General features: G+C 48.6%; 1 protein-coding gene across 1 annotated transcript in view; it reads left to right on the top strand.

Annotated features, from left to right (window-relative positions):
• Positions 1–21,179, top strand: part of LOC146208200 (carcinine transporter-like) — a 74,748-nt gene that overhangs the window by 11,737 nt on the left and 41,832 nt on the right. Inside the window, exons 4-6 of the mRNA XM_084587223.1 lie at positions 6,898–7,066; positions 7,160–7,286; positions 17,721–17,833. Coding sequence (XP_084443349.1) covers positions 6,898–7,066; positions 7,160–7,286; positions 17,721–17,833 — 409 coding nt within the window. The remainder of the gene's footprint in view (positions 1–6,897; positions 7,067–7,159; positions 7,287–17,720; positions 17,834–21,179) is intronic.

The raw sequence follows: 21,179 nt of genomic DNA on the forward strand, positions 1-21,179 counted from the left end.
TTGACGAATTCCAAGGGATGGATGAAGACGACTTTGGAGACGCCGAGTCAGGAAGCGAAGACGGAATGCCGTCAGATTCCTCATCGGAGCGCGTCGGGTACAACAACGATGCCAGTTGGGAGCTTGTTCAATCCAAGCGCCAGAAAAAAAAACTTCAGAGACAAGGACAACGGAAAGGCACGGGAACCGGCCCGGACGCCCAACCTCATGATCGAAAATCACAGGGTAATGCGACCGGCTGCAACAAGACCGGAGAGGTGGAGCAGAGGAGGCCTAGGCGAAGACTGCCGCCACTCCCCAAAAATGACATCAAAATAATTTTTCGACCCAAGAAAGGACTCATGGTGAAATCACTCACCACACACCAAGTAGCGCGCGCCGTTATCATGGCGTGCGGCCAACAATGCAAGGACGAGGACATACTTGTAAGGCTTCGCACAGGATCAAATATCATTATCGTTAGCACCCCACATGAAGAAACGGCTCACCTGGTGCGGCGCATTACCCGCCTTAAGTTCGCCGGAAAGTCGTACGAGGTCAACGCTTACGTGGCAGCTCCGGAGGACGTCTTTCGCGGCGTAATTCACGGTGTTGACCCAGGTACGTCTCCCGAAGAGCTGAAAGCACACCTACGAGTCAGAACTCAAGGAGTAACCATTCTCCAGGCAAGGATGCTTGGAAAATCCAAGACCGCCGTGATCACGTTCGACGGCCCGATCTTGCCGAAATTCGTAATATACTACGGAGGTGAACTACCGTGCTACCAGTACCGCCCCACGAGGCAAGTGTGCTACGTCTGTTTCCAGCAAGGACACCGCTCCGACGTGTGCCCCACACCGGACATTATTGTGTGCGGACTGTGCGGAGATAAAAATCCGACGAAAGACCATGTGTGCGAGCTCAAGTGCCTAATATGCGGTGAGGCACATCGCACCGGATCCAAAGAGTGCCCCGAGAGACTGAAAAAAGCAAGACCAAAGCCCAGCAGGGAAAGAGGGCGCAGTGGCCAACGCGGGCGACCACGCAAGCGATGGTTCAGCTCAGAAGGAGAGACCTCAAGGAGCCGATCAAAGTCCAATTCCTTCCCACCTCTGTCGCCGGCCGGTTCACAGGAGGGGAACAAAGAAGAAAAGCAGAAAACGAAGCTTTCCCAGAAAGGCGGCAGCAAGGTAAGCTGGGCATCTACCATTGATCCGCACTCGGTAGAAAATAGTAACACAAACAATACAAACAACAAAAATATTCCTGTCAAAGAAGCTAAAGACGCGAGCAGTGATGCACTCAGACGCGAGCTTGAACTCGCTCGACTCAAACAAAATGAGCTCGAACGCAAGGTCGAGGAACTAACAAAAACACTAAAGGCACAACAGCGGGAGGTTGAAATCACTAGAGCCTTTCCAAAACAGCCACAAGCATCCAACAATGGAGAACTTGAATCACGAATGCAACAGATGATGCAGCAGATGATGCAGGATATGATGCGGCAAATCCAATCTCAAATGCAACAGATGCAAGCACAATTTCAGGGGCAGATCTCAGAAATCAAAAGTGCTTTTCGAAAACAAAGACATAACGAAAACATTAGGGAAAGAGCGTACAACCGTCCAGCGTTAACGGCGTTCGCTGTCGAACAAGGCAACAGCACGAACACGTAAACATGACCAAGACGCGTCAGCAAGACCAAGAAAACTTAGAAATTTGGCAATGGAACTGCAGAGGCTACCGCAAAAAACAGGCCCTACTAAAACAATACATAAACACACAGCTCACACCCCCCGATGTGATTGCGCTCCAAGATACTGGAACCAGGCCCTCTCTACAGGGGTACGATGTTTACGAGAGCCAAAACGGAGGTAAAGCAGCCGTTCTAGTCATCAAAACCATCACCGCAATCAGGCACGATACCATCGCCGACACGGACATCGAGCACGCGCTTGTCGAAATCATTCCGAAAAAGCGAAAGGAAAGGAGCACATTCGTACTAAACGTGTACAGCCCGCCAAGACAAAGAAAAGCCAAATTCTTCGAACTCTTCCACGGAGCGCACAAGCTGGCCAAAGAAAATGCACTCATTATCGTGGGAGATTTCAACGCCATGGACACGAGTTGGGGATACCGGAAACAAGATATCAAGGGAAGAACATTAGCGGACGTAGCCGAATATTTTGGCTGTAAGCTAATCACAGATCCCGCGACCCCAACGAGAATCGGTAATAGTGTGAGCACGGACACTTGCCCGGACCTCACGTTCGTAAGGAAGAGCAAGGAGTCACAGTGGGAAAACATGATGGAAAACCTAGGTAGCGATCATTTTATCCTCCGGACGCGAATAGCATCGGAAAGGGTAAGATGCCGGATCGGACAAGCAAAACTCACGGACTGGAACGCGTTCCGCGGGGCTTGCAAAAAATCTGAAGGCGGCATTCAATCACTAGAAGACTGGAGCGGCATGTTGACAGAAACGCGAGACAAATGCACAAAAAGTGTAAGACGAACAACAACAACGCCCGAAGTAGACGGGCACATTCTGCGACTATGGGAAGCCAGACGCTGTCTCACCAAAAGATGGCGGAAGCAAAAACACAACAGGAAACTAAAGCTAAATATAGCAGAAGTTACGGCAAAAGCTGAAGAATACGCAGCGCAACTCGCGAGACAAAATTGGGAACAATTCAGCGACTCGCTTAAGGGAACCTTAGGTACGGCCAGAACCTGGAATCTCCTAAGAGCACTAATCGATCCGACCAAAACAAAATCAGAAAACAATAAAAGCATCCACAGATTCATCCACTCCTTCAAGGGCTCGGACACCGACCTTTTAGAGAAGGCACGAAAAAAATGTTTCGGTGATCGCAACCCCTCACGATACCAAGGAAACTATCGCGGAGCCGAAAACGAGAGACTCGACCGCCCAATAACTGTGGAAGAAGTTTATGCGGCCATAAGGAATACGACCAGAAACACGGCAGCAGGAGCCGACAGAATCGACAATGCCCTGATCCGAAACCTGAGTGACGACCTCATACAAGAGCTCGTAAGTTTTCTAAACAAACACTGGGAGGCGGAGACGGTTCCCGAAGAGTGGAAACACGCCGAAGTAATTATGATACCTAAACCTGGCAAACAGCTCCAAATTGAAAATCTCAGGCCCATATCGCTCACGTCGTGCCTCGGCAAGCTTTACGAGCGGGTGGTGCTGCAAAGACTGCAAAATTTCATGGAAGATAATGAACATGTACCCCATACCATGTTCGGCTTCAGAGCAAAACTCTCGACGCAGGACGTGCTGCTTCAAATACAAGAAGATGTGCTCCGCAACGTACCCCGAACAGGTGAAAATGTCATAATGGCCCTTGACATCAAGGGAGCATTTGATAACGTCAGTCACGAAGCGATCCTTAGAGGTATAGACGACCTGAACTGCGGACGCAGAATCCACGGGTACGTCAAAGCCTTCCTGTCAGATAGAACTGCCACCATCGGCATGGGAGACCTTCGATCGAACAAAATTCACGCGCCAAACAAAGGAACACCACAAGGATCAGTCATCTCACCTATCCTCTTCAATATAGCTATGATAGGTCTAGCACGAAAACTAGAGAAGATCGAAGGCATCAGGCACGCCATGTATGCAGACGACATAACAGTCTGGACGAACACCGGTTCCCTCGGGGAGAAGGAAGGAAAACTACAGGAAGCGGCCTCCTGTGTACAGAAATATCTCGGAGAAAGAGGACTCGCATGCTCGACCGAGAAATCGGAACTGCTTCGAGTGTGGAGAGGCAAACAAAACCGGACCGTCCCAACCAGTGAGAGCCTGAAACTCAACATCTACCTGGAAGGAATGCCCATCCCTGAAAAGACAAAAATAAGAATATTAGGTATGTGGGTTCAATCGAACCAACGCAGTAGTCACACTTTTACCATGCTCAAAACTACAACGCTACAAGTGACACGCATGATCACCCGCATCACCAACAGGCGGCATGGCATGCGCGAAGAGGACACACTAAAACTAGTTAGAAACCTGGTAGTGAGCCGAATTATGTACAGCCTGCCCTACCAGTGCCTCAACAAGAGTGAAATACAACAAGCTGATGCCCTGCTACGCAAAGCGTATAAGACGGCGCTCCGATTACCGCGCAACACGTCTACAGAAAAGCTCATGGCGCTTGGATTGCAAAACACATTCGAAGAACTACGCGAGGCGCAGCTTGAGTCGCAAAAACTCAGGCTGCTGCAGACAACGACTGGAAGAGCGCTTTTACAGAGACTCGGATACTGTGAGCAGATGCGAGAAATAGCGAGGACGGTAACGATCCCCGACGAACTTCGCAAGTCCCTCAAGGTAGCTCCAATCCCGAGAAACATGGACCCTAACCTCAACCAAGGTAGAAGAGAAGCAAGGGCCAATTTTATTCAAAAAACATACGCTCCTGAAGACACGACTGTGTATGCAGACGCGTCCTCGAGAGGAGGACAGAACAAAATTGCAGTGGCCACGGTGGTCAATTCGTCTCTACGCGAAGTGACCAGCGCCTCTATCCGACACTGCACAGCAGCAGAGGCCGAGGAAGTAGCCATTTCTCTAGCGGTGGCGGAGGGCTATAGAGCTGGGCGGTCGCTAACGATACTCACGGACTCTCAAACAGCCTGTCGAAATTTCATGAATGGTAGGATTGGTCGTCACGCGCTTCGTATACTCCTCGAAGCGAGCGACAGATTTAAAAACCACGAAGAAAACAAGACCAGACACAAAATTATATGGGTACCGGGGCACATGGGGGTGGCAGGGAACCAAGAGGCTGACAGGATAGCTCGAGCATACACTACTTTCCGAGCATCCGACGGGTCCGCGGAACTTTTGCCAGCACCCAAGGCATACTCGGCCATACTAGAAAACTATAGAGGAAGAAGAATGCGATATCCCCCACCGCACAGTTCTCTCACCAGAGAGGAAACTGTCATATGGAGACAATTACAGACGGGTTCATACCGAAACCTACACATACTAAACAAAATGCACCCTACCTTATACGCTGACAGATGTCCGTGGTGCTATGAAAAACCAACACTGTATCACATCACATGGGCATGTCAAAACATAGATGTGGTCCCCAAAATTCGAAACCCGAGTGCGGAGCAATGGGAGACTCTGCTGTCCAGCGACCGCTGCGAAGACCAGAAAGGTCTGGTACAGCGAGCCCAACGGGCGGCAGCAGCCAGCGGAGCCCTGGACTGAGGGCAACCGACCATTGTAAAAAGTGGACGAAGTCGACGGAGAAGACTCTTGTGGATACAACAAGCAGACATCTCTGAAGACGTCCAAAAACCGCCAAATAATATAGGACTAAATAAAGTTTTTCCTCCTCCTCCTCCTCGAACTTATACTGCGCCTTCATTTCCGCAATACCTAATCTAAAGACTAAGTATGAAATAAAATTACAGAATGAAATGGCGGTGTTACAGGGGCTATCGCGGCTGTTCTCAAGGCAAAACTTAAGCGTCTCCTTAATTCAAACCGTCAAACTTTGCATAACCACGCTTAACACAGCTTTAGTTCGTAGCACTAGGTTAGGTCATGCTCAAACCCCCACAATTGTTTCCACCAGCCGAGTGCTTTAAGTCGGAAGCTTTACTAGCCCCATTAAGCAAAAATCTGCCTGCAGCGGACCTTCAAGCACTTCCGGATTTTCTTTATTTAGATCCCAATTATGGCACACACTTTCTTCCTGCAGCGTTTCGGCTGCCGTCAATCCGTTTCACTTCACATTTAGCATATATTTCTAGGCAAGGTGAATGCTAACTTCTCTCAGGGGTTCGAACCAATGACTTGTGTAACTCCAATCGTACGCCCTTGAATCACCTTCACATGACACGGGACCTAGCGCAGCGGGCGTCTTCAAAGACGGGGAGTGGGGAGGGCTCAGTCCAGAGTAGAATGAGTAGAGAAGCCGTTGTCAAAGAAGCAGCGAGAATATAGAGGCAGCGCGCTGCCTGTCACGTACGAGCGCGCTACAGGAGAGAGCGGGAGGAAGTGTGGGGCGGTAGTGGTGAAAAATGCTTAATGTTCAGAAAGAGCGTTTGAGAATCTAAAGACCCCACTTCTTGGTCGATATCCTTAGTCCTGGACACCTCACGACAAGGCCTCGCCTCGTGCCCGCTTTAGTAGAGCCATTTGGTCTTCCAGTGTGGAGCAGGTAAGAAAGGCGGTCTCCAATGCCTCTCGGGTATGGCTAGGGGAAGGAGGAAGGTGAGAATCATGATTACATCCCCATCCCTGTGGTAAATATTGCAGATCTCTTCACAGTGTGGGTAAAGCCTGTCGATATTGAGATAGAAGTGTTTAAGTACGGTAGAACAGAGAAGAGTTCATGACAGCAGGCGCCGTGAAGATCGCTCCTGCGACTATTCAGAGTTAAAGCTGGCTCCGGTGGTGCGCTGCCGCAACGACCTCTCCACCTCCCCTGCCAAGGGGGCTTTCAAAGGAAGGGGGGGGGGGGTGACGTCAGGCAAGAATATTGAGCAAGCCAACTTTCTTCTATACACGCGTGGGCGCTCCTAAGTATGTCACAAAATTTTAACTCTGTCGGTCACGCTTACTTCGGTGACACTGGCCGAGAAAGACCCGACAATAAAGCCACTTTCAAACGACCGACTGTCGCCCATTGCCGCGGATTTAGTAAGGCAAACAGCGTAATTCATGTGTCTTTTTGGTAATCTAGACAGAATATGTATTAAGATTTCATTGCGCTTGCTAGTTGCCTGCTCGTCTTGTTTGCATCTACAGAAAGACTTCTCAAGCCATTTTTTTAATTGAATTTTCTATTTTGCTCCTTCAACGGGTGTCCCGCTCATTACTGAATCATTGCTGCTTCACGGTGCGCGTCGACGCAGTGCTGGAACTGGTGGGAGTCAAGCAGCGCACTCTGATGCTTGGCGTGGCGTGCATGGGCTGGACACTGGGCATGTGCCTCCTGCCGCTTGTTGCATACCTAAGCCGGACATGGGTGGTGCTGGCAACAGTGTGTGCTTCGTGCGCGGTGCCCCTCTTCTTGTACATCAGGTAAGTTTTTTCGCGTGTCTCGATTAAACTGCCCGGACTGCTCCGTCGGGTGAGCTGAGCAACCCTTCTCCACCCCTGACGTGTTCGTTGTAGGATCATCCCCGAATCTCCGCGGTGGCTCTTGTCGCAGGACCGGATACCTGAGGCGTCGGCCATTCTACGCAACATCGCAGCTCGCAACAAAGTGGAACCTCCGATAGATCTCGACCAAAAGCTCCAGGTCTGTGAAATCGCTCGACAGAGCTCCAAAGCCGCTACTTGTCGTTTATCTCCTTTGCCATTTTTTCGATGAATGCTGATTCCTTTCATAACTTTTGGAAGCGCTGAGGCACACAAGGACGAGAGAAGTGGACGGAACAAACGCTACTAGCAAGTGTATTTATCTGAACCTTCCTGACCGATGGCTGACCAGTCATCCTGCGCAGACACAACAGCACCGACTAGTGCAACGTAAACAAAGATAAAACAACCAACATATAATCAAGGGGTCGATGCTACGTGTGCGCGCCGCTAAACAGATAATAGAGAGATTTAATTTACCGTGATCCGCGATCCGCAACGTGACCATTTACCGCGCGTGGGCGGGGCGCACAAGCTGATTGGTCCCGACTCGGCAGGTCAATGTGCCGACATCAAGTATGTGGCGCCATCTATCGGTGTCATTGGGATCTGGGCATGCGCAGTGGAACGTGCGGTGGCGGATCGCGGTAGCGGATCGCGGATCGCGGTAAGCTAAATCTCTCTAATGAAGAGCGCGTCCGAACCGCTTTATTTACATATAAACTAATTTGAGCCTAAATAATGTTTAATATGAATAATAATAAATTTTAAATTTTAAAATACTACTACATCTCCACCAAGTTCAAGTTTAGTGAGCATTCATTCATTCATTCATAAACCTTTATTCATGAGGATGACCTGAGGCCTAGAGGGGAAGGGGGTGGGTTAGGTGAGGTTGAGGGCGCCAGACTCCGACATGAAGTCTAGCAGGGCACTATGCTTGCGCTTGGCGTTGGTATTGGGGGCTGTCCAGTCTTCGTAGCTCTGAATGTGGTGAGCAGATGTGTAGCGTGCGCGGAGGTCAGCCGTGCCAGGACAGGTCCAGACCAAGTGCTGCAGGTCAACGGAGTCAGCAGGGCAGTTGGGGCAGCTGATCTTGGTTCGGCGCCATTGACTCAGGATGTCCGGTGTGTACGCTGCACCGGCTCGCGCCTTGTGAGTTAGAACTTGGGCTGGACGAGAGAGGCCGGAAGGGATCGGAGGATTAATACCGGGGACAAGGTCCCGCAACTAACCCCTCCGCTCATGTTTAAGCCGCGTGATGACAGAGTCCGGTATGATGAAGGAGACGGGAGAACAGTAAGGGTGGTCCGAGTTGGACGGGCCCACATCAAGGCTATGCCGGCGGTCTTCCTCTAGCTGCGCGCCAGCGGCCTCGTGGGCCATTCTGTTCCCAGTTCCTTGTGCGTGATGTCCAGGTGTCCAATGTATTCGTACCGAGACTTGTGAGGTCTCTCGCAGGTATCGGCAGCGCTCTTTGATGCTGTGTTGTACCGAGGTCTTGTAAGAACGGGCCTTCAGGGTTTTTATAGCCTCTTGACTGTCGGTGTAGATGTGGATGAAACGATCTGTTCCTTTGGTGCCGTGTTGAAGGGTCTCGTCGATGGCTGTTAATTCGAGTTCAGTTGCGGACCAGTACCTGCGACCACTGTGGCTAGTGGCGTGCAGCTGTGAACCCTCTTGGTAGTAAGCAGTGGTTGCAAACGTGATGCCTGTGTCATCGTCATGATATAGGGCGGCGTCGGTATAAATGCGGAGACCAATGTGCTGGTCTTGTGTATCAATTATGTGGCGTTGTCGGTGATCTCTTCCTGGTCCTTTGGTGTTGGTTGGAATGGGTTTTGGATCTGTTACCAATGTTTCTGTCCATGGTGCTGTAAGGTGGTCCAATATGGGCAAGTGTAGGTTAGTTTAGCGAGCGTTTGACATCGACTCCTGGTGCAGCACGCGGAACCGGCGGCGTTCGCTTCTTCTTTCCAGATACGCTTCTTCATCTTTGTTTTTTATTCTTCGCACACCTGCCGAACTCGCTACGCAGAGGCGCAACTGCGCGAGCTCGCCTTTCTTCGTCGCTGTGATACCCCGACTAGGATAGGGTAAAGCAATTATGTCGCTTTGCGTTCTCAAAAACTTGTTTCTAATATCCGGAAGGGCTACTTCACTAGACATGTTTGCAAAAGAACCGTATTGCTCCCTACTAAGTTTCATTAAGAAATTTATTTAGCTGTAGATTTATTAAGTTTTGTAACACTTCATAAAATACAGGTAACACTAAATAAAGCAGGTCTGTAATTGTTGATATCGTCTTGTGAACCACCCTCATGTAAAATTTTCATACAGTCCGGAAAGGTTTTTCTAACAAATGAACTATGGATTGTATGCTGCAAAGCCAGAACTTCACATTCGCCAACATACACAAAGGGCGCAGCCTTCATATCACCGTTTCCGGGAACGATATTTTACCCTGTGATTTAAGGCAGGAAATTATTTCCAGTTCCCGGCTACATGTAACCGGGAACCCCGATGCAATCGTACCGGGAGGTATAGAGTTTGTAATGTATGTCTCCTCTGCCCCCCCCCCCCCCCCCCCCACACACACACACAAACTTCTGGGATATAGCCACTGCGTTTACAAAATGAATGTTAATTTTATCTGCCGAACAGGGCTCCCTATGCTCGACACCATTAATTCTAAAGACACTGAAATCATGATGCTAGATTTGTTTCGCAAGATATCTGCCGCAATTTCATATCTTGTCAGGAATCTGCGGGATTCCTTCCTACCTTTATATGTAGTACTATAACCGTGCCTTCTTCAGAACTGAACTGAGCTTCTTCCTTATTTGCTTATATTCGACTGACTGCACAAAATATCATAAATATTTTCTCGTTTCTTTATTATATTGTGCAATTGTTTGGTTGTCCTCGACTTTCGCGATATCTTGCAAATTTCGACCGGCTGCGAAGCAAATGCGTCTTCATGACATTCCTTTATCGTGTTCAGGAATATATTACAAGATAAGTTTGGATTTTCCTCTGATTAAACGTTGCCCCAATTTGTGACTGCTAACATAGCGCTAAACGTATCTATCGCCCCGGAAGTCATGATTTAATATTAGAGTGGACCGAACAGAACAGTTTTATTTTCTTTTTTACATATGGATAAAAGGTGATAAGAATTACTGCTTGTCATAACGTTAAAATAGCAGCTAAACACCATCCCTATCATGTCTCGTTATGTACAAAGCAAGCATTGTCTGTGTGCGGTTTAATCCTTGTTGGCGCATTAATAACGTTGCAATAGCGGCGAGATTCAATGCCATCACGAATTTGTAGACATAAAAGGCTCTCAGATACCAGGTATATGTAGAAGCCGCCAACGAAAACAACAGGCACATCAGGATATCAAGCAAGTTCAAGAAACATTCCCAACTTCAGGAAGTGATAGTCTCCACAAGGAGGATATTAAGCTATGGCAGCCAGTATCCCGTGGCCAATCGCAAAAGCAGAATCGCGATGACTGCATACAGGCAAGATTGCACATAATGAAGATAGAGTGAGGTTCCACCCCCACTTCTAATTCTACTTTGAACCCCTACCGCTTTATAACCTGGTACACTAACGATCCCCCTTCTCACTTAAAACAAAAATGTCAAATTTTGGTTCAAGGAGCTTAGCTAGCTGCGGTTCATTGCATGATTTTTTTTACTTTTGATGTTAACATGAAATAACACGATGTTAACATCATGTTAACATGAAACGCCTTTTCGCCATCCATCAATTGCGTGTTCTGAGCGATACCATAGCCTCCTTTATATTGTTACCGGGAAACGCGAGACCAAAGTGATGTGCACACTGACAAAGACGACGATCAAGGAACGCAGGCACGACGAAGCGTTGAAAAAGAGAACGACGCTGAGAGAGCGGATTCTGCACGGCTACCGAAGTCTTGCGTCCAGTTCAGCCCATCGCAGTGCCGTCACATTAAGTACATCCCCGTAACATCTTGGTGGAGGTCGCGGGTTCGACACAATCTGACGCTGGATCTCCGCAGTGGCCGTCACATCGGAACCGTTACGATGACAACCGACGCGGCTCAATCAACCTCCGCAACTCCAACTGTCGTCGTAGCCCACCCCCGTGACCCTGGCACATTCTGCGGTACAGATGAGGTAGACGTCGAGGACTGGCTTTCGCTTTATGAGCGTGTTAGCCAGCACAACAGGTGGGACGCCACGCTGATGCTGGCCAATGTCATCTTCTACCTTACCGGAACGGCACGCGTGTGGTTCGAAACACACGAAGCAGATATACCCTCTTGGGATGTTTGCAAACAAAAACTCCGTGACCTGTTCGGAAAACCGGTTGGCCGTCAACTCGCCGCCAAGAGGGACCTCGCCACACGTGCCCAGACATCTACCGAGCCTTATATTACGTATATACAAGACGTTCTGGCCCTCTGCAGAAAAGTCGACAAAGACATGACAGAACCTGATAAGGTGGGGCACATCCTCAAAGGCATAGCCGACGATGCCTTCAATCTTCTACTCTGTCGGGACTGCTCTACGGTTGACTCCGTTCTGCAAGTTTGTCGACATTTCGAGCAGGCCAAACACAAACGCATTGCACATCGCTTCAATCGGCTCCCCAACACTGCCCCTAGCTCCACGTGCGAGGATCTGCCGACCCTAAGGCAGCCTTCCAACACTGAAAATGTGACCCGCATCGTGCGTCGTGAACTGGAAGCGCTCGCTCCTGCTGCATCCAACCCGCCCTCTTCGGACAGTAACCTAGCGACGATATCCCTCATTCAAGCCGTCGTTCGTCAAGAGGTTGCTAACTTGGGCGTCCCCTATAGCCACAACGTGGAACCCCCCAGTTCGAGCCCCATCCCTCCCATGGTCGCCCACGCTGCGCCCCGCAACACCTACACGCCACGCTACCGATACCGCAATCCTGAGGAGTGGCGCACCCCTGACGACAGGCCGATCTGTTTCACGTGCTCACGTGTTGGCCACATCTCTCGCCACTGCCGCAGCCGCTGGACATCACCACCTCGACGTTTCCCTTACGTTGACCGCTACGTCGATTACGGTCACCGCCGTTTCACGCCTCGTTATGAGCCGCCCCGCACCGATAACACTCCGCCTCCTCCTGTGTCCAGTCGCTCTCCTTCGCCGCCAGCCCGCCGTTCCCGTTCACCTCTTCCTAACCGCAGTTCCTCGCCGTCCTCTGCCGGCCGCTTCACGGGAAACTAGCCGATGCAGCTCCCGGAGGTGACGCTGCATTGGTACCCCGACCTGGAAATCCTCTGCCCATTTCTTCGCCCTGTAACCTCCTCTCCCTGCTCGTGGATGGTGTTCCCGTCTCTGCCCTCATTGACACTGGTGCCCAAGTCTCGATCATGAGCTCATCATTTTGCCGCCGCCTCAAGAAAGTACAGACCCCCGCCGCTTCGCCCACCGTTCGTGTTGCCGATGGCAGTACTGCTGCCGTCACTGGGCTGTGCACTGCCCGAGTCACCCTTGCCGGTCATCACATCCCTGTTTTGTTCACCGTCCTCAACCAGTGCCCTCACAATGTGATCCTCGGCCTTGACTTTTTAACGGCCCACTCTGCCCTTATCGACTGTTCCAGCGGCCTTCTTCGTTTGGACTTACCTGTCTGCTCAGAACATCCTCCATCTACACCCCGCCTTCGCTCCACCGAGTTCGCTCGCCTGCCCCCTGACTCTGCTGTTTACCTACCTCTGTCACCTTTCCCGCCTGTGCCTGACGGTGACTATGTTGCTTGCCCTATCACCGAGGTCTTTCTTGACCGCAACGTCGTTCTTCCTCATCTCATCGTACGCGTTACACAGAACAACACCTACCTTCCTATCCTGAACTTCAGTCTGTCACCCCAAGTTCTCCCCGAAGGAATATCCCTTGCTACCTTGTCCCCTCTCACAGACTGCACCATTTGTGCACTCACTCCTGGCCCACATTCAAGCGTCCTTCCAACACCCGCACTCCCCACTACAATTACCGACCCTATTTCCGCAATGATTGCCTCTGACCTCAGCCCCGAACACGCTCAGGACCTGCACAACCTTTTGTTATCCTTCTCCGACATTTTTGACTTTGCTGCCGGTTCTCTGGGCCAAACATCAGTTGTGACTCACCGCATTGACACCGGCGATTCAAAACCTGTACATCGGAGGCCTTATCGTGTGTCCATTTCTGAGCGCCAAGTCATCCAGCAGGAGGTCGACAAGATGTTGGCCAACGATATCATCGAACCTTCGAACAGCCCCTGGGCTTCTCCTGTCGTGCTCGTTAGAAAAAAAGACAACAGTTGGCGCTTTTGCGTCGACTATCGACATCTGAACACGATTACAAGGAAAGATGTTTACCCGCTGCCGCGAATAGACGATGCCTTGGACTGTTTACATGGAGCCCGCTACTTTTCCTCTATCGACCTTCGTAGCGGCTACTGGCAGATTTCTGTTGACGAACAAGACCGCGAGAAGACAGCTTTTGTCACACCCGATGGTCTTTACCAATTTAAGGTTATGCCTTTCGGACTTTGCAACGCCCCTGCTACGTTTGAACGAATGATGGACTCCTTACTCCGCGGCTTCAAATGGACGACTTGTCTATGTTACTTGGATGACGTCATTGTCTTCTCGCCCTCGTTCGAAAGCCATCTTCGTCGCCTTTCTTCCATCTTGGCACTTTTCCGCCGTGCCGGACTTCAACTGAACTCAAAGAAGTGCAGTTTTGGTCGCCGCGAACTTAAAGTGCTTGGCCATTTGGTGAATTCCACCGGCGTGCAACCCGATCCTGACAAAATTCGTGCTGTCAGTGCTTTTCCATCTCCCCGTTCACCCCGTGATGTCCGCAGCTTTATAGGACTGTGCTCTTATTTTCGCCGGTTCGTCCCAAACTTTGCCGCTGTTGCTCGTCCTCTCACCAATCTCCTGAAGAAAGGCGTTCCTTTCTCATGGGGACCAGAGCAGGCTAACGCATTCTCCACCCTCATCGCTGTTCTCACCAATCCTCCTGTGTTGGCCCATTTCGACCCGTCTGCCCCGACGGAACTTTGCACCGACGCCAGTGGCCACGGGATTGGTGCCATTCTTGCACAGCGACAACGCGGCCAACACTGCGTGATTGCCTACGCCAGTCGTCTCCTGTCATCAGCGGAACAGAACTATTCGATTACGGAACGGGAGTGCCTGGCTCTCGTCTGGGCCGTTGGAAAATTCAGACCCTACTTGTTTGGCCGACCATTCACTGTAATTACCGATCACCACGCCCTATGTTGGCTCTCTTCCCTCAAGGATCCTGCTGGCCGCCTCGGCCGCTGGGCACTGCGCTTGCAGGAGTATACCTTTTCCGTTGTATACAAATCAGGCCGGCTCCACCAGGATGCAGACTGTCTGTCCTGTTATCCCGTCGATCCCCCTTCCTCTACTGACCACGAGTCGGACCCCTGTGTGTTCTCTATATCGGACTTTTCTCACATAGCCGACGAACAGCGCTTGGACCCAACCCTCAGTTCTCTTATCGACCGCCTCCGCACACACAGCCGTGACTCTTCCCTCGCCCTGTTCTTCCTTCATGGGAATACGCTATACCGCCGCAACATGCGACCTGATGGTGCTGAGCACTTGCTCGTCGTTCCCCAACACCTACGCTCTGCCGTTCTAGAACAAATGCACGACGCCCCTACAGCTGGTCATCTTGGCCTCTCACGCACATACGATCGCGTGCGCCGGCGTTTCTTCTGGCCTGGACTCTACCGCTCTGTCCAACGTTATGTAGCCGCTTGCGACCTCTGTCAACGCCGGAAGAAACCCCCTGTGCTGCCACCTGGACACCTGCAGCCGATTGCTATCCCGACTGAGCCATTTTCTCGTGTTGGCCTTGACCTCCTAGGGCCCTTCCCCGAGTCCTTATCAGGAAACAAATGGATCGCTGTGGCCACCGATTACGCCACGCGGTACGTGATCACTCGCGCCATTCCAACCAGCTGCGCCACAGACGTTGCTGACTTCCTTTTGTACGACGTCATACTACACCATGGTGCTCCCCGTCAACTACTTACCGACCGTGGCCGCTGTTTCCTTTCCCGAGTTGTTGAGGAAATACTTCGTTCTTGCTCCGTTCGGCACAAGTTCACCACTGCGTACCACCCTCAGACGAACGGCCTTACGGAGCGTATTAACCGCACACTCACCGACATGCTCGCAATGTACGTATCCGACAGTCATCGCGACTGGGATATTAGTCTGCCATTTGTCACCTTTGCATATAACTCTTCGCGTCATGACACTGCTGGGTACTCTCCATTCTATCTTCTCTTTGGACGAGACCCCTTACTGCCCTTCGACACTTTGCTTCCCGCCGCTGGCCCCGTCACCACCTATGCCCGCGATACCATCGCCCGAGCCGACGCTGCTCGCCAGATTGCTCGTCACAATCTCACCGTCTCTCAAGAAGCTCAAAAACGCCGCTACGACGCTCACCACCGCGATGTGCACTATCCTCCCGGATCTCTGGTGTTGCTCTGGCTTCCGTGCCGTCGTGTGGGGTTGTGTCAGAAACTTCTGCCCCACTACACGGGTCCTTACCGTGTACTACGCCCTGTGACCGACGTGACCTATGAGATTGCACCGCTCCACCCAAAGTCACCGACCGCTAAACCCACTTCCGAAATTGTACATGTCGCCCGCCTCAAGCCATATTACTCCCCCTCCACACCGCACGACTAATACGCACCGGGACGGTGCCTTTTGCCGAGGGGGGTAGTGTTACCGGGAAACGCGAGACCAAAGTGATGTGCACACTGACAAAGACGACGATCAAGGAACGCAGGCACGACGAAGCGTTGAAAAAGAGAACGACGCTGAGAGAGCGGATTCTGCACGGCTACCGAAGTCTTGCGTCCAGTTCAGCCCATCGCAGTGCCGTCACATTAAGTACATCCCCGTAACAATATGTATAAAGGAGGCTATGGCGATACGAAGCGACGCAGGTGCAACAGCTGATTTGCCTTTTTTTCAATCAGAAACCATCTGAAAGCCATCGAGCTCATATTCAGACAGCGAAGTAAGTTCTAGGTCGTCTACTAGTGCATTTAATTTACCCAGAAAGTCTTCACTACTGTCTTGCTTCAGGCAATGTATTACCAGATTCTGTCGCCTAATGCCATGGCTTAAAGTATTCAGTTCCTTCCCGAAATCTAGCACTTTCTGTCCGGCGTTAGCAGTGTTAACCTTTCCTCTCTCTTTTGCAGATCGGCAATATCAATCTCATGCCGTTTCCTTAATTTCTGAGAAACCCTCGTCATACTACAAAGACATATGATGGACAGGCAATTCCGTTCTGTATGCCTTTTTTTCTTTTTACGTTTTAGTTGTAGCAGAGATTCGAAATTGAATTTTACCTCTGGTACTTCTGGCATTTTCTGATTGATCTGCAATAAAACGTCCTGAAAGGCAGGTTTTTGCCCCTGTTTTTTTTTTCTTTTTTTTTCTAGCTGATGCAGCTACTTCCCGCTGCTATAATAACGCAAGTTTTACAAGACAATTTTTTTATCGTTATGCAGCTTTCCAACTAAAAAGAAGTCTTAATAACTCATGAACATGATTCTAGGTGTTAGCCATACGCACATTCAGAGCACTCGGGAACATGCCATTTTCGGGGAATAAACTGATTACGGACCAATCAGGACACATTCTAAGCCGTATCCAGCATAGAAAAAAAGATACTGAACACATGCCAGTAGCCACAGAACCTGTGGCAGGGCAAAATAGTTCGTGTGAAAAAGTGCTGGAGATCCTAGTAACTGCGAAGTATGAATTTGCTTTTAACGTAGACTGCTGCATCAGCCGCCTCTGCTGCTGAGCGATTAATTGTTAAAACTATATTGAGAAGCAAGTTTCTAACTTGTAGTGAGAGTGGCGCTAACGTCGTTGGCTCAACGCATCCTGTAACCATATCGTGGTTATGGGACACTTGCGTTCCGATACCTACAACCTGAAATCATGTTCCTGGCGGCATAAAAGGTACCGCGGAGTCTTCTGAGTGTGATCTGCGCTAGTGTTAGTGATTTGCATTCAGTGTATCGCAATTGGCGAACGCGCAAACTGCTTCGCTGGCGATCGCACTAATGACAAGTACCAACCTCATAGTATTTTTGTTTTCTTCATACGATTGTGGTGTGTTTTGCCATCTTGACCACTACTGAAATACTTCTCCTTAGAGCATGCAAACTTTTCTGATGGCTAGTCCTTTTACGGACTGGATCTTGCTTTCGAAATTCTGTGTACTGATTTTTCCACGTCGAATTATGGTGTAGATGTTTGTGCAGACCTGCTTACCCGAACATTATGCGCATACATTGATAAGGTACACCTAATGTAGTTGAGGCGCAGCTGCCAAAGATATCACCCGGCGCCGAACACAATATAGTGAAACATTCTTTTAATATTTCAATGCAGCCGAAATGGCTATTATTTTTTGGTGCATGATCATTCCTTCGTTATTGTCGTTTCTTTGCATATTTCAGTCGGGCTACTAAAGCTGACATTGATTATTTATTTCAGAAAGTCCAGAAAAGCATCAGTGCTGAAGAGGAACAGGAGAAATCGGGCTCCATTTTTGACCTCATCACTAAGCCGAAGATACGTAGGAACCTGCTTATACTCACACTCGTCTGGTAAAAACTCACCTTTTCTTTCAAAGTTGTACTTGACTTGGAAAGCCGCTATGCCATTACTATCGCCTTACAGCCCCCGTGAACATGAGAGCAAGAAATGAGAGGAAACATATACAAGGGGTGTCTCTGGCACCGAAAAGAAAAATGTCTACTGTCAACATTCAGAATATATAGCTGTTCTGCGCGGCTATCAAACTGTTCGAGGCAAAGAAAAACTCGACCAAGGGCGTTTGAAAGGCCGCTCATACATACTAGAGATTATCATTACATCTTATATGACAAAGTACAGTTGCGGATGACAATGTTTAGTCCTAAATATTTGTTTAGGTTACTGTCAAAATAGTCTATATAGTATACGGTAGATTTATTTACTTTTGTTACCAGTGCTGTCTAAACTTGTTTTGGAGAATGAAAGCAAGGCCGAAATTTAAATTCGCGAAAATGCGCCGCTTTATGGTGCGAAACGTGTAGCAGCCGTCAGCTGCTCAACGGAATGTAAAATATTCGTCCCGTGAATGCGTGCTGTATTGTAAGAGAAATTATCGGCATTGAATTTGATGTCAAAAACTCTCGACTGAGTTTTTAATTACACCTACTCGTTGCTAAGAAAGCAAAGTGCCTTGTTTACATGTTGGCTGTGGAGGTATAACCATATGTTATCCGACAATAGCAGTCTCATTGTTTTGTGTGCAAATAGCAATCAAGGATGCAGCAACCTAATCCAACCAACGAAGCTAAGTAATATTTTACTCTAATGGCGCGTCCTTCCTGATATCTTTATTTTTTTTTTAAGAAACAAAATGGGGGGGGGGGGTTATAATCAAAGCTTCCCCATAACGCCTGGAAACCTTGTGCACGGAATTTCTGTTAAATTAAAAAATCATCCAGACTCTGCTGCTAATGGACCAAGTTAACTGGTCGCAGTATTTTTTTTTTTTTTTTGGCTTGAGTCTCATTGCTTGCTCAGTTTTAAATTTGATTTTACTTATTCTCTCTACAGCTCTGCTTTTCGTTCGACTGCATAAAATGTGAAGAGATCAGTGGAAGATGTTAACCTAGAAGACATTAAGGAGGGCATACCTAGCCCCGTCGTAGAGGTTTCTTAGAAAAGGTGTCCCTATGCTGAAGTTATCATTAAATTGTTCAGTTGGACTAGCTGATAATGGATGCCTAAACTCATTAAAAATGAATCTCTGACTAGTTGTTTTGTGTGCTATCAGCGTCTACGATTTCGATACAAATCACTAATTCAGTATGCAGCAAGGAAGTGGAACTGATTCTGGATCTAACACATTCCAGGTCGTTACTTTTACACTGATGCAGAGTGAAGATATGAAAGCGTTTACAACGGTGCTTGCGATTAAACCTCCTGTCTCAATTTGCTTGTGCCGATCAAGCAATGTCCTGATTGTTCACACGTGTTCTAATCGCTTTCTTGCTTAATTCACAACATATAATTTTTAAGCAATGTTCTCAAACATAAGGGTTTAATTAGTCTTCCAAATAGAAAAATTTGGGAGCAAAACTGAATCAGGGCTAGAGTTTCATTTCGAAAAAAAAATGAAACTCAAGGTCTAATTCCTGATATTGTACAAATGATTTGCCCCTTTCAAAGGGGCAAATCATTTGTGCAATATGTACAATATGTACGCCATGTACGCAATGATTGCGTACATGGCGGCCCTTAGTTTTGTACACATTCAATTTTTCCACACAAAATCAGTTCATGCAATAATCTTCCCCGCGATATAGCTGTGGCTACATCAGAAAGATTTGATGTTGGGAAAGGTTGAGGGTCACCGGAGAAGGGGTAGGCAGCGAACGCGATGGTTAGATGGCATCCTCGAGGCACTGAAGATGAAGTTATGTGATGTTAGGAAGATAGTGAGAGACCGGAAAGCATGGCATGATATGTTCCAGAGGGTCACGAAGAGTCGGACACTACTGAACGACTGAACTGAACATCAGATTCAGAATTTTCTGCTGCGCTAGCGGATTTTCTTGCTCAGTACTGATATCCGTGGTCTGTATGTCAACTTTTGTCTAGAAAAAAATACGTTCTCTTTACAATGTTTTAAATTTTGACATTTTTATTTCCATTTCATTCCCATTGCTCATTCAGGTCGATGTTCTGTCCGTATCGTCTTACTGTGCCCCACTGGACTGCTTGCATTATCTTGTATTATTGTTTGTATGTTTATATATGTTTTCCTCGGCGCTAATGCATAAATAATACTGTGATATCCCCCCCCCCCTTACTGTTATGCCTCTGCGGGCGAATGAATGTAGGTATACGTATAAATATAAATAAATAAGTAAATAGTGCCTCTAACTTATATACTGTGTATTTGACATAACCATAGAAATATAGGAACGAATTTGAGGGTATTAATCTATTGCATATTTCAAAGTTTTGTTGAGATACACATGTCTCAATTTAAAGAAAAACCTACCTCTTCAGATATTTAATTGCCGTTTGATTGCGAAGCGTTCAAAAATATGAATCTTCCACGCTGATTAACTTACTGTTGGCAGAACACGTTGCCGCTCACCGCACCACCATAATTCAAAGTGTATAGCCATTGAAATAGTGTAACCATCTGCCAGATACATATCTAAATTTCAAGTCTACTTTGTGTTCGGTGTTATCAGTTCATCATCATCATCATCAACCTGATTATACCCACTGCAGGGCGAAGGCCTCTCCCATATTTCTCCACTTAACCCGGTTCTGTGCTAGCTGCATCCACTTGACCCCTGCGAACTTCTTGATCTCATCCGCCCACCTAACTTTCTGCCGCCCCCTGCTACGCTTTCCTTCCCTTGGAATCCAGTTTGTTACCCTAAGCGACCATCGGTTATCCTCTCTTCGCACTACATGTCCTGGACATGGTGTTATCAGTTAAGCTCCACCAAATAAATTACTGATATTTTTTTTATACCTATTCAAAAAGCAATCGTTTTGCCAAGAAGAAAATCAAAACCAATATTAATGTTTTCCGCGACTATTCGCTATTTCTGCCAATATTTGTACGAGGAGAATATTTCTGCGAAACACTCAAGTGCTTGGGGCGGCGCTACCAAGTCGTGAGGTTAACGCTTAACTGTTCAGAAACCACCATCAATCCATCATCACTTGCGGGCATACACAGTGAAGTTCGTACATCAACTTCATGACGACATGTCGTAGATGCAGAAGGTTGCTTTTTGCCGCTGACGGCATCAGTGAGAACACTGGCGTCAAATCTGAGTTGAGGAGAGGGACACGAGGTCGAGCCACGGCCTCCGATGTCAGTCAGCTCTAAAGCACTCTTGAGCCTTTTAGAGGATACTGGCCTTACAGAGC

This window comes from Amblyomma maculatum, chromosome 1 (genome assembly GCF_055883805.1).
Source record: "Amblyomma maculatum isolate TAMU_Amacu chromosome 1, ASM5588380v1, whole genome shotgun sequence".
In the NCBI taxonomy this organism is placed as follows: domain Eukaryota; kingdom Metazoa; phylum Arthropoda; class Arachnida; order Ixodida; family Ixodidae; genus Amblyomma; species Amblyomma maculatum.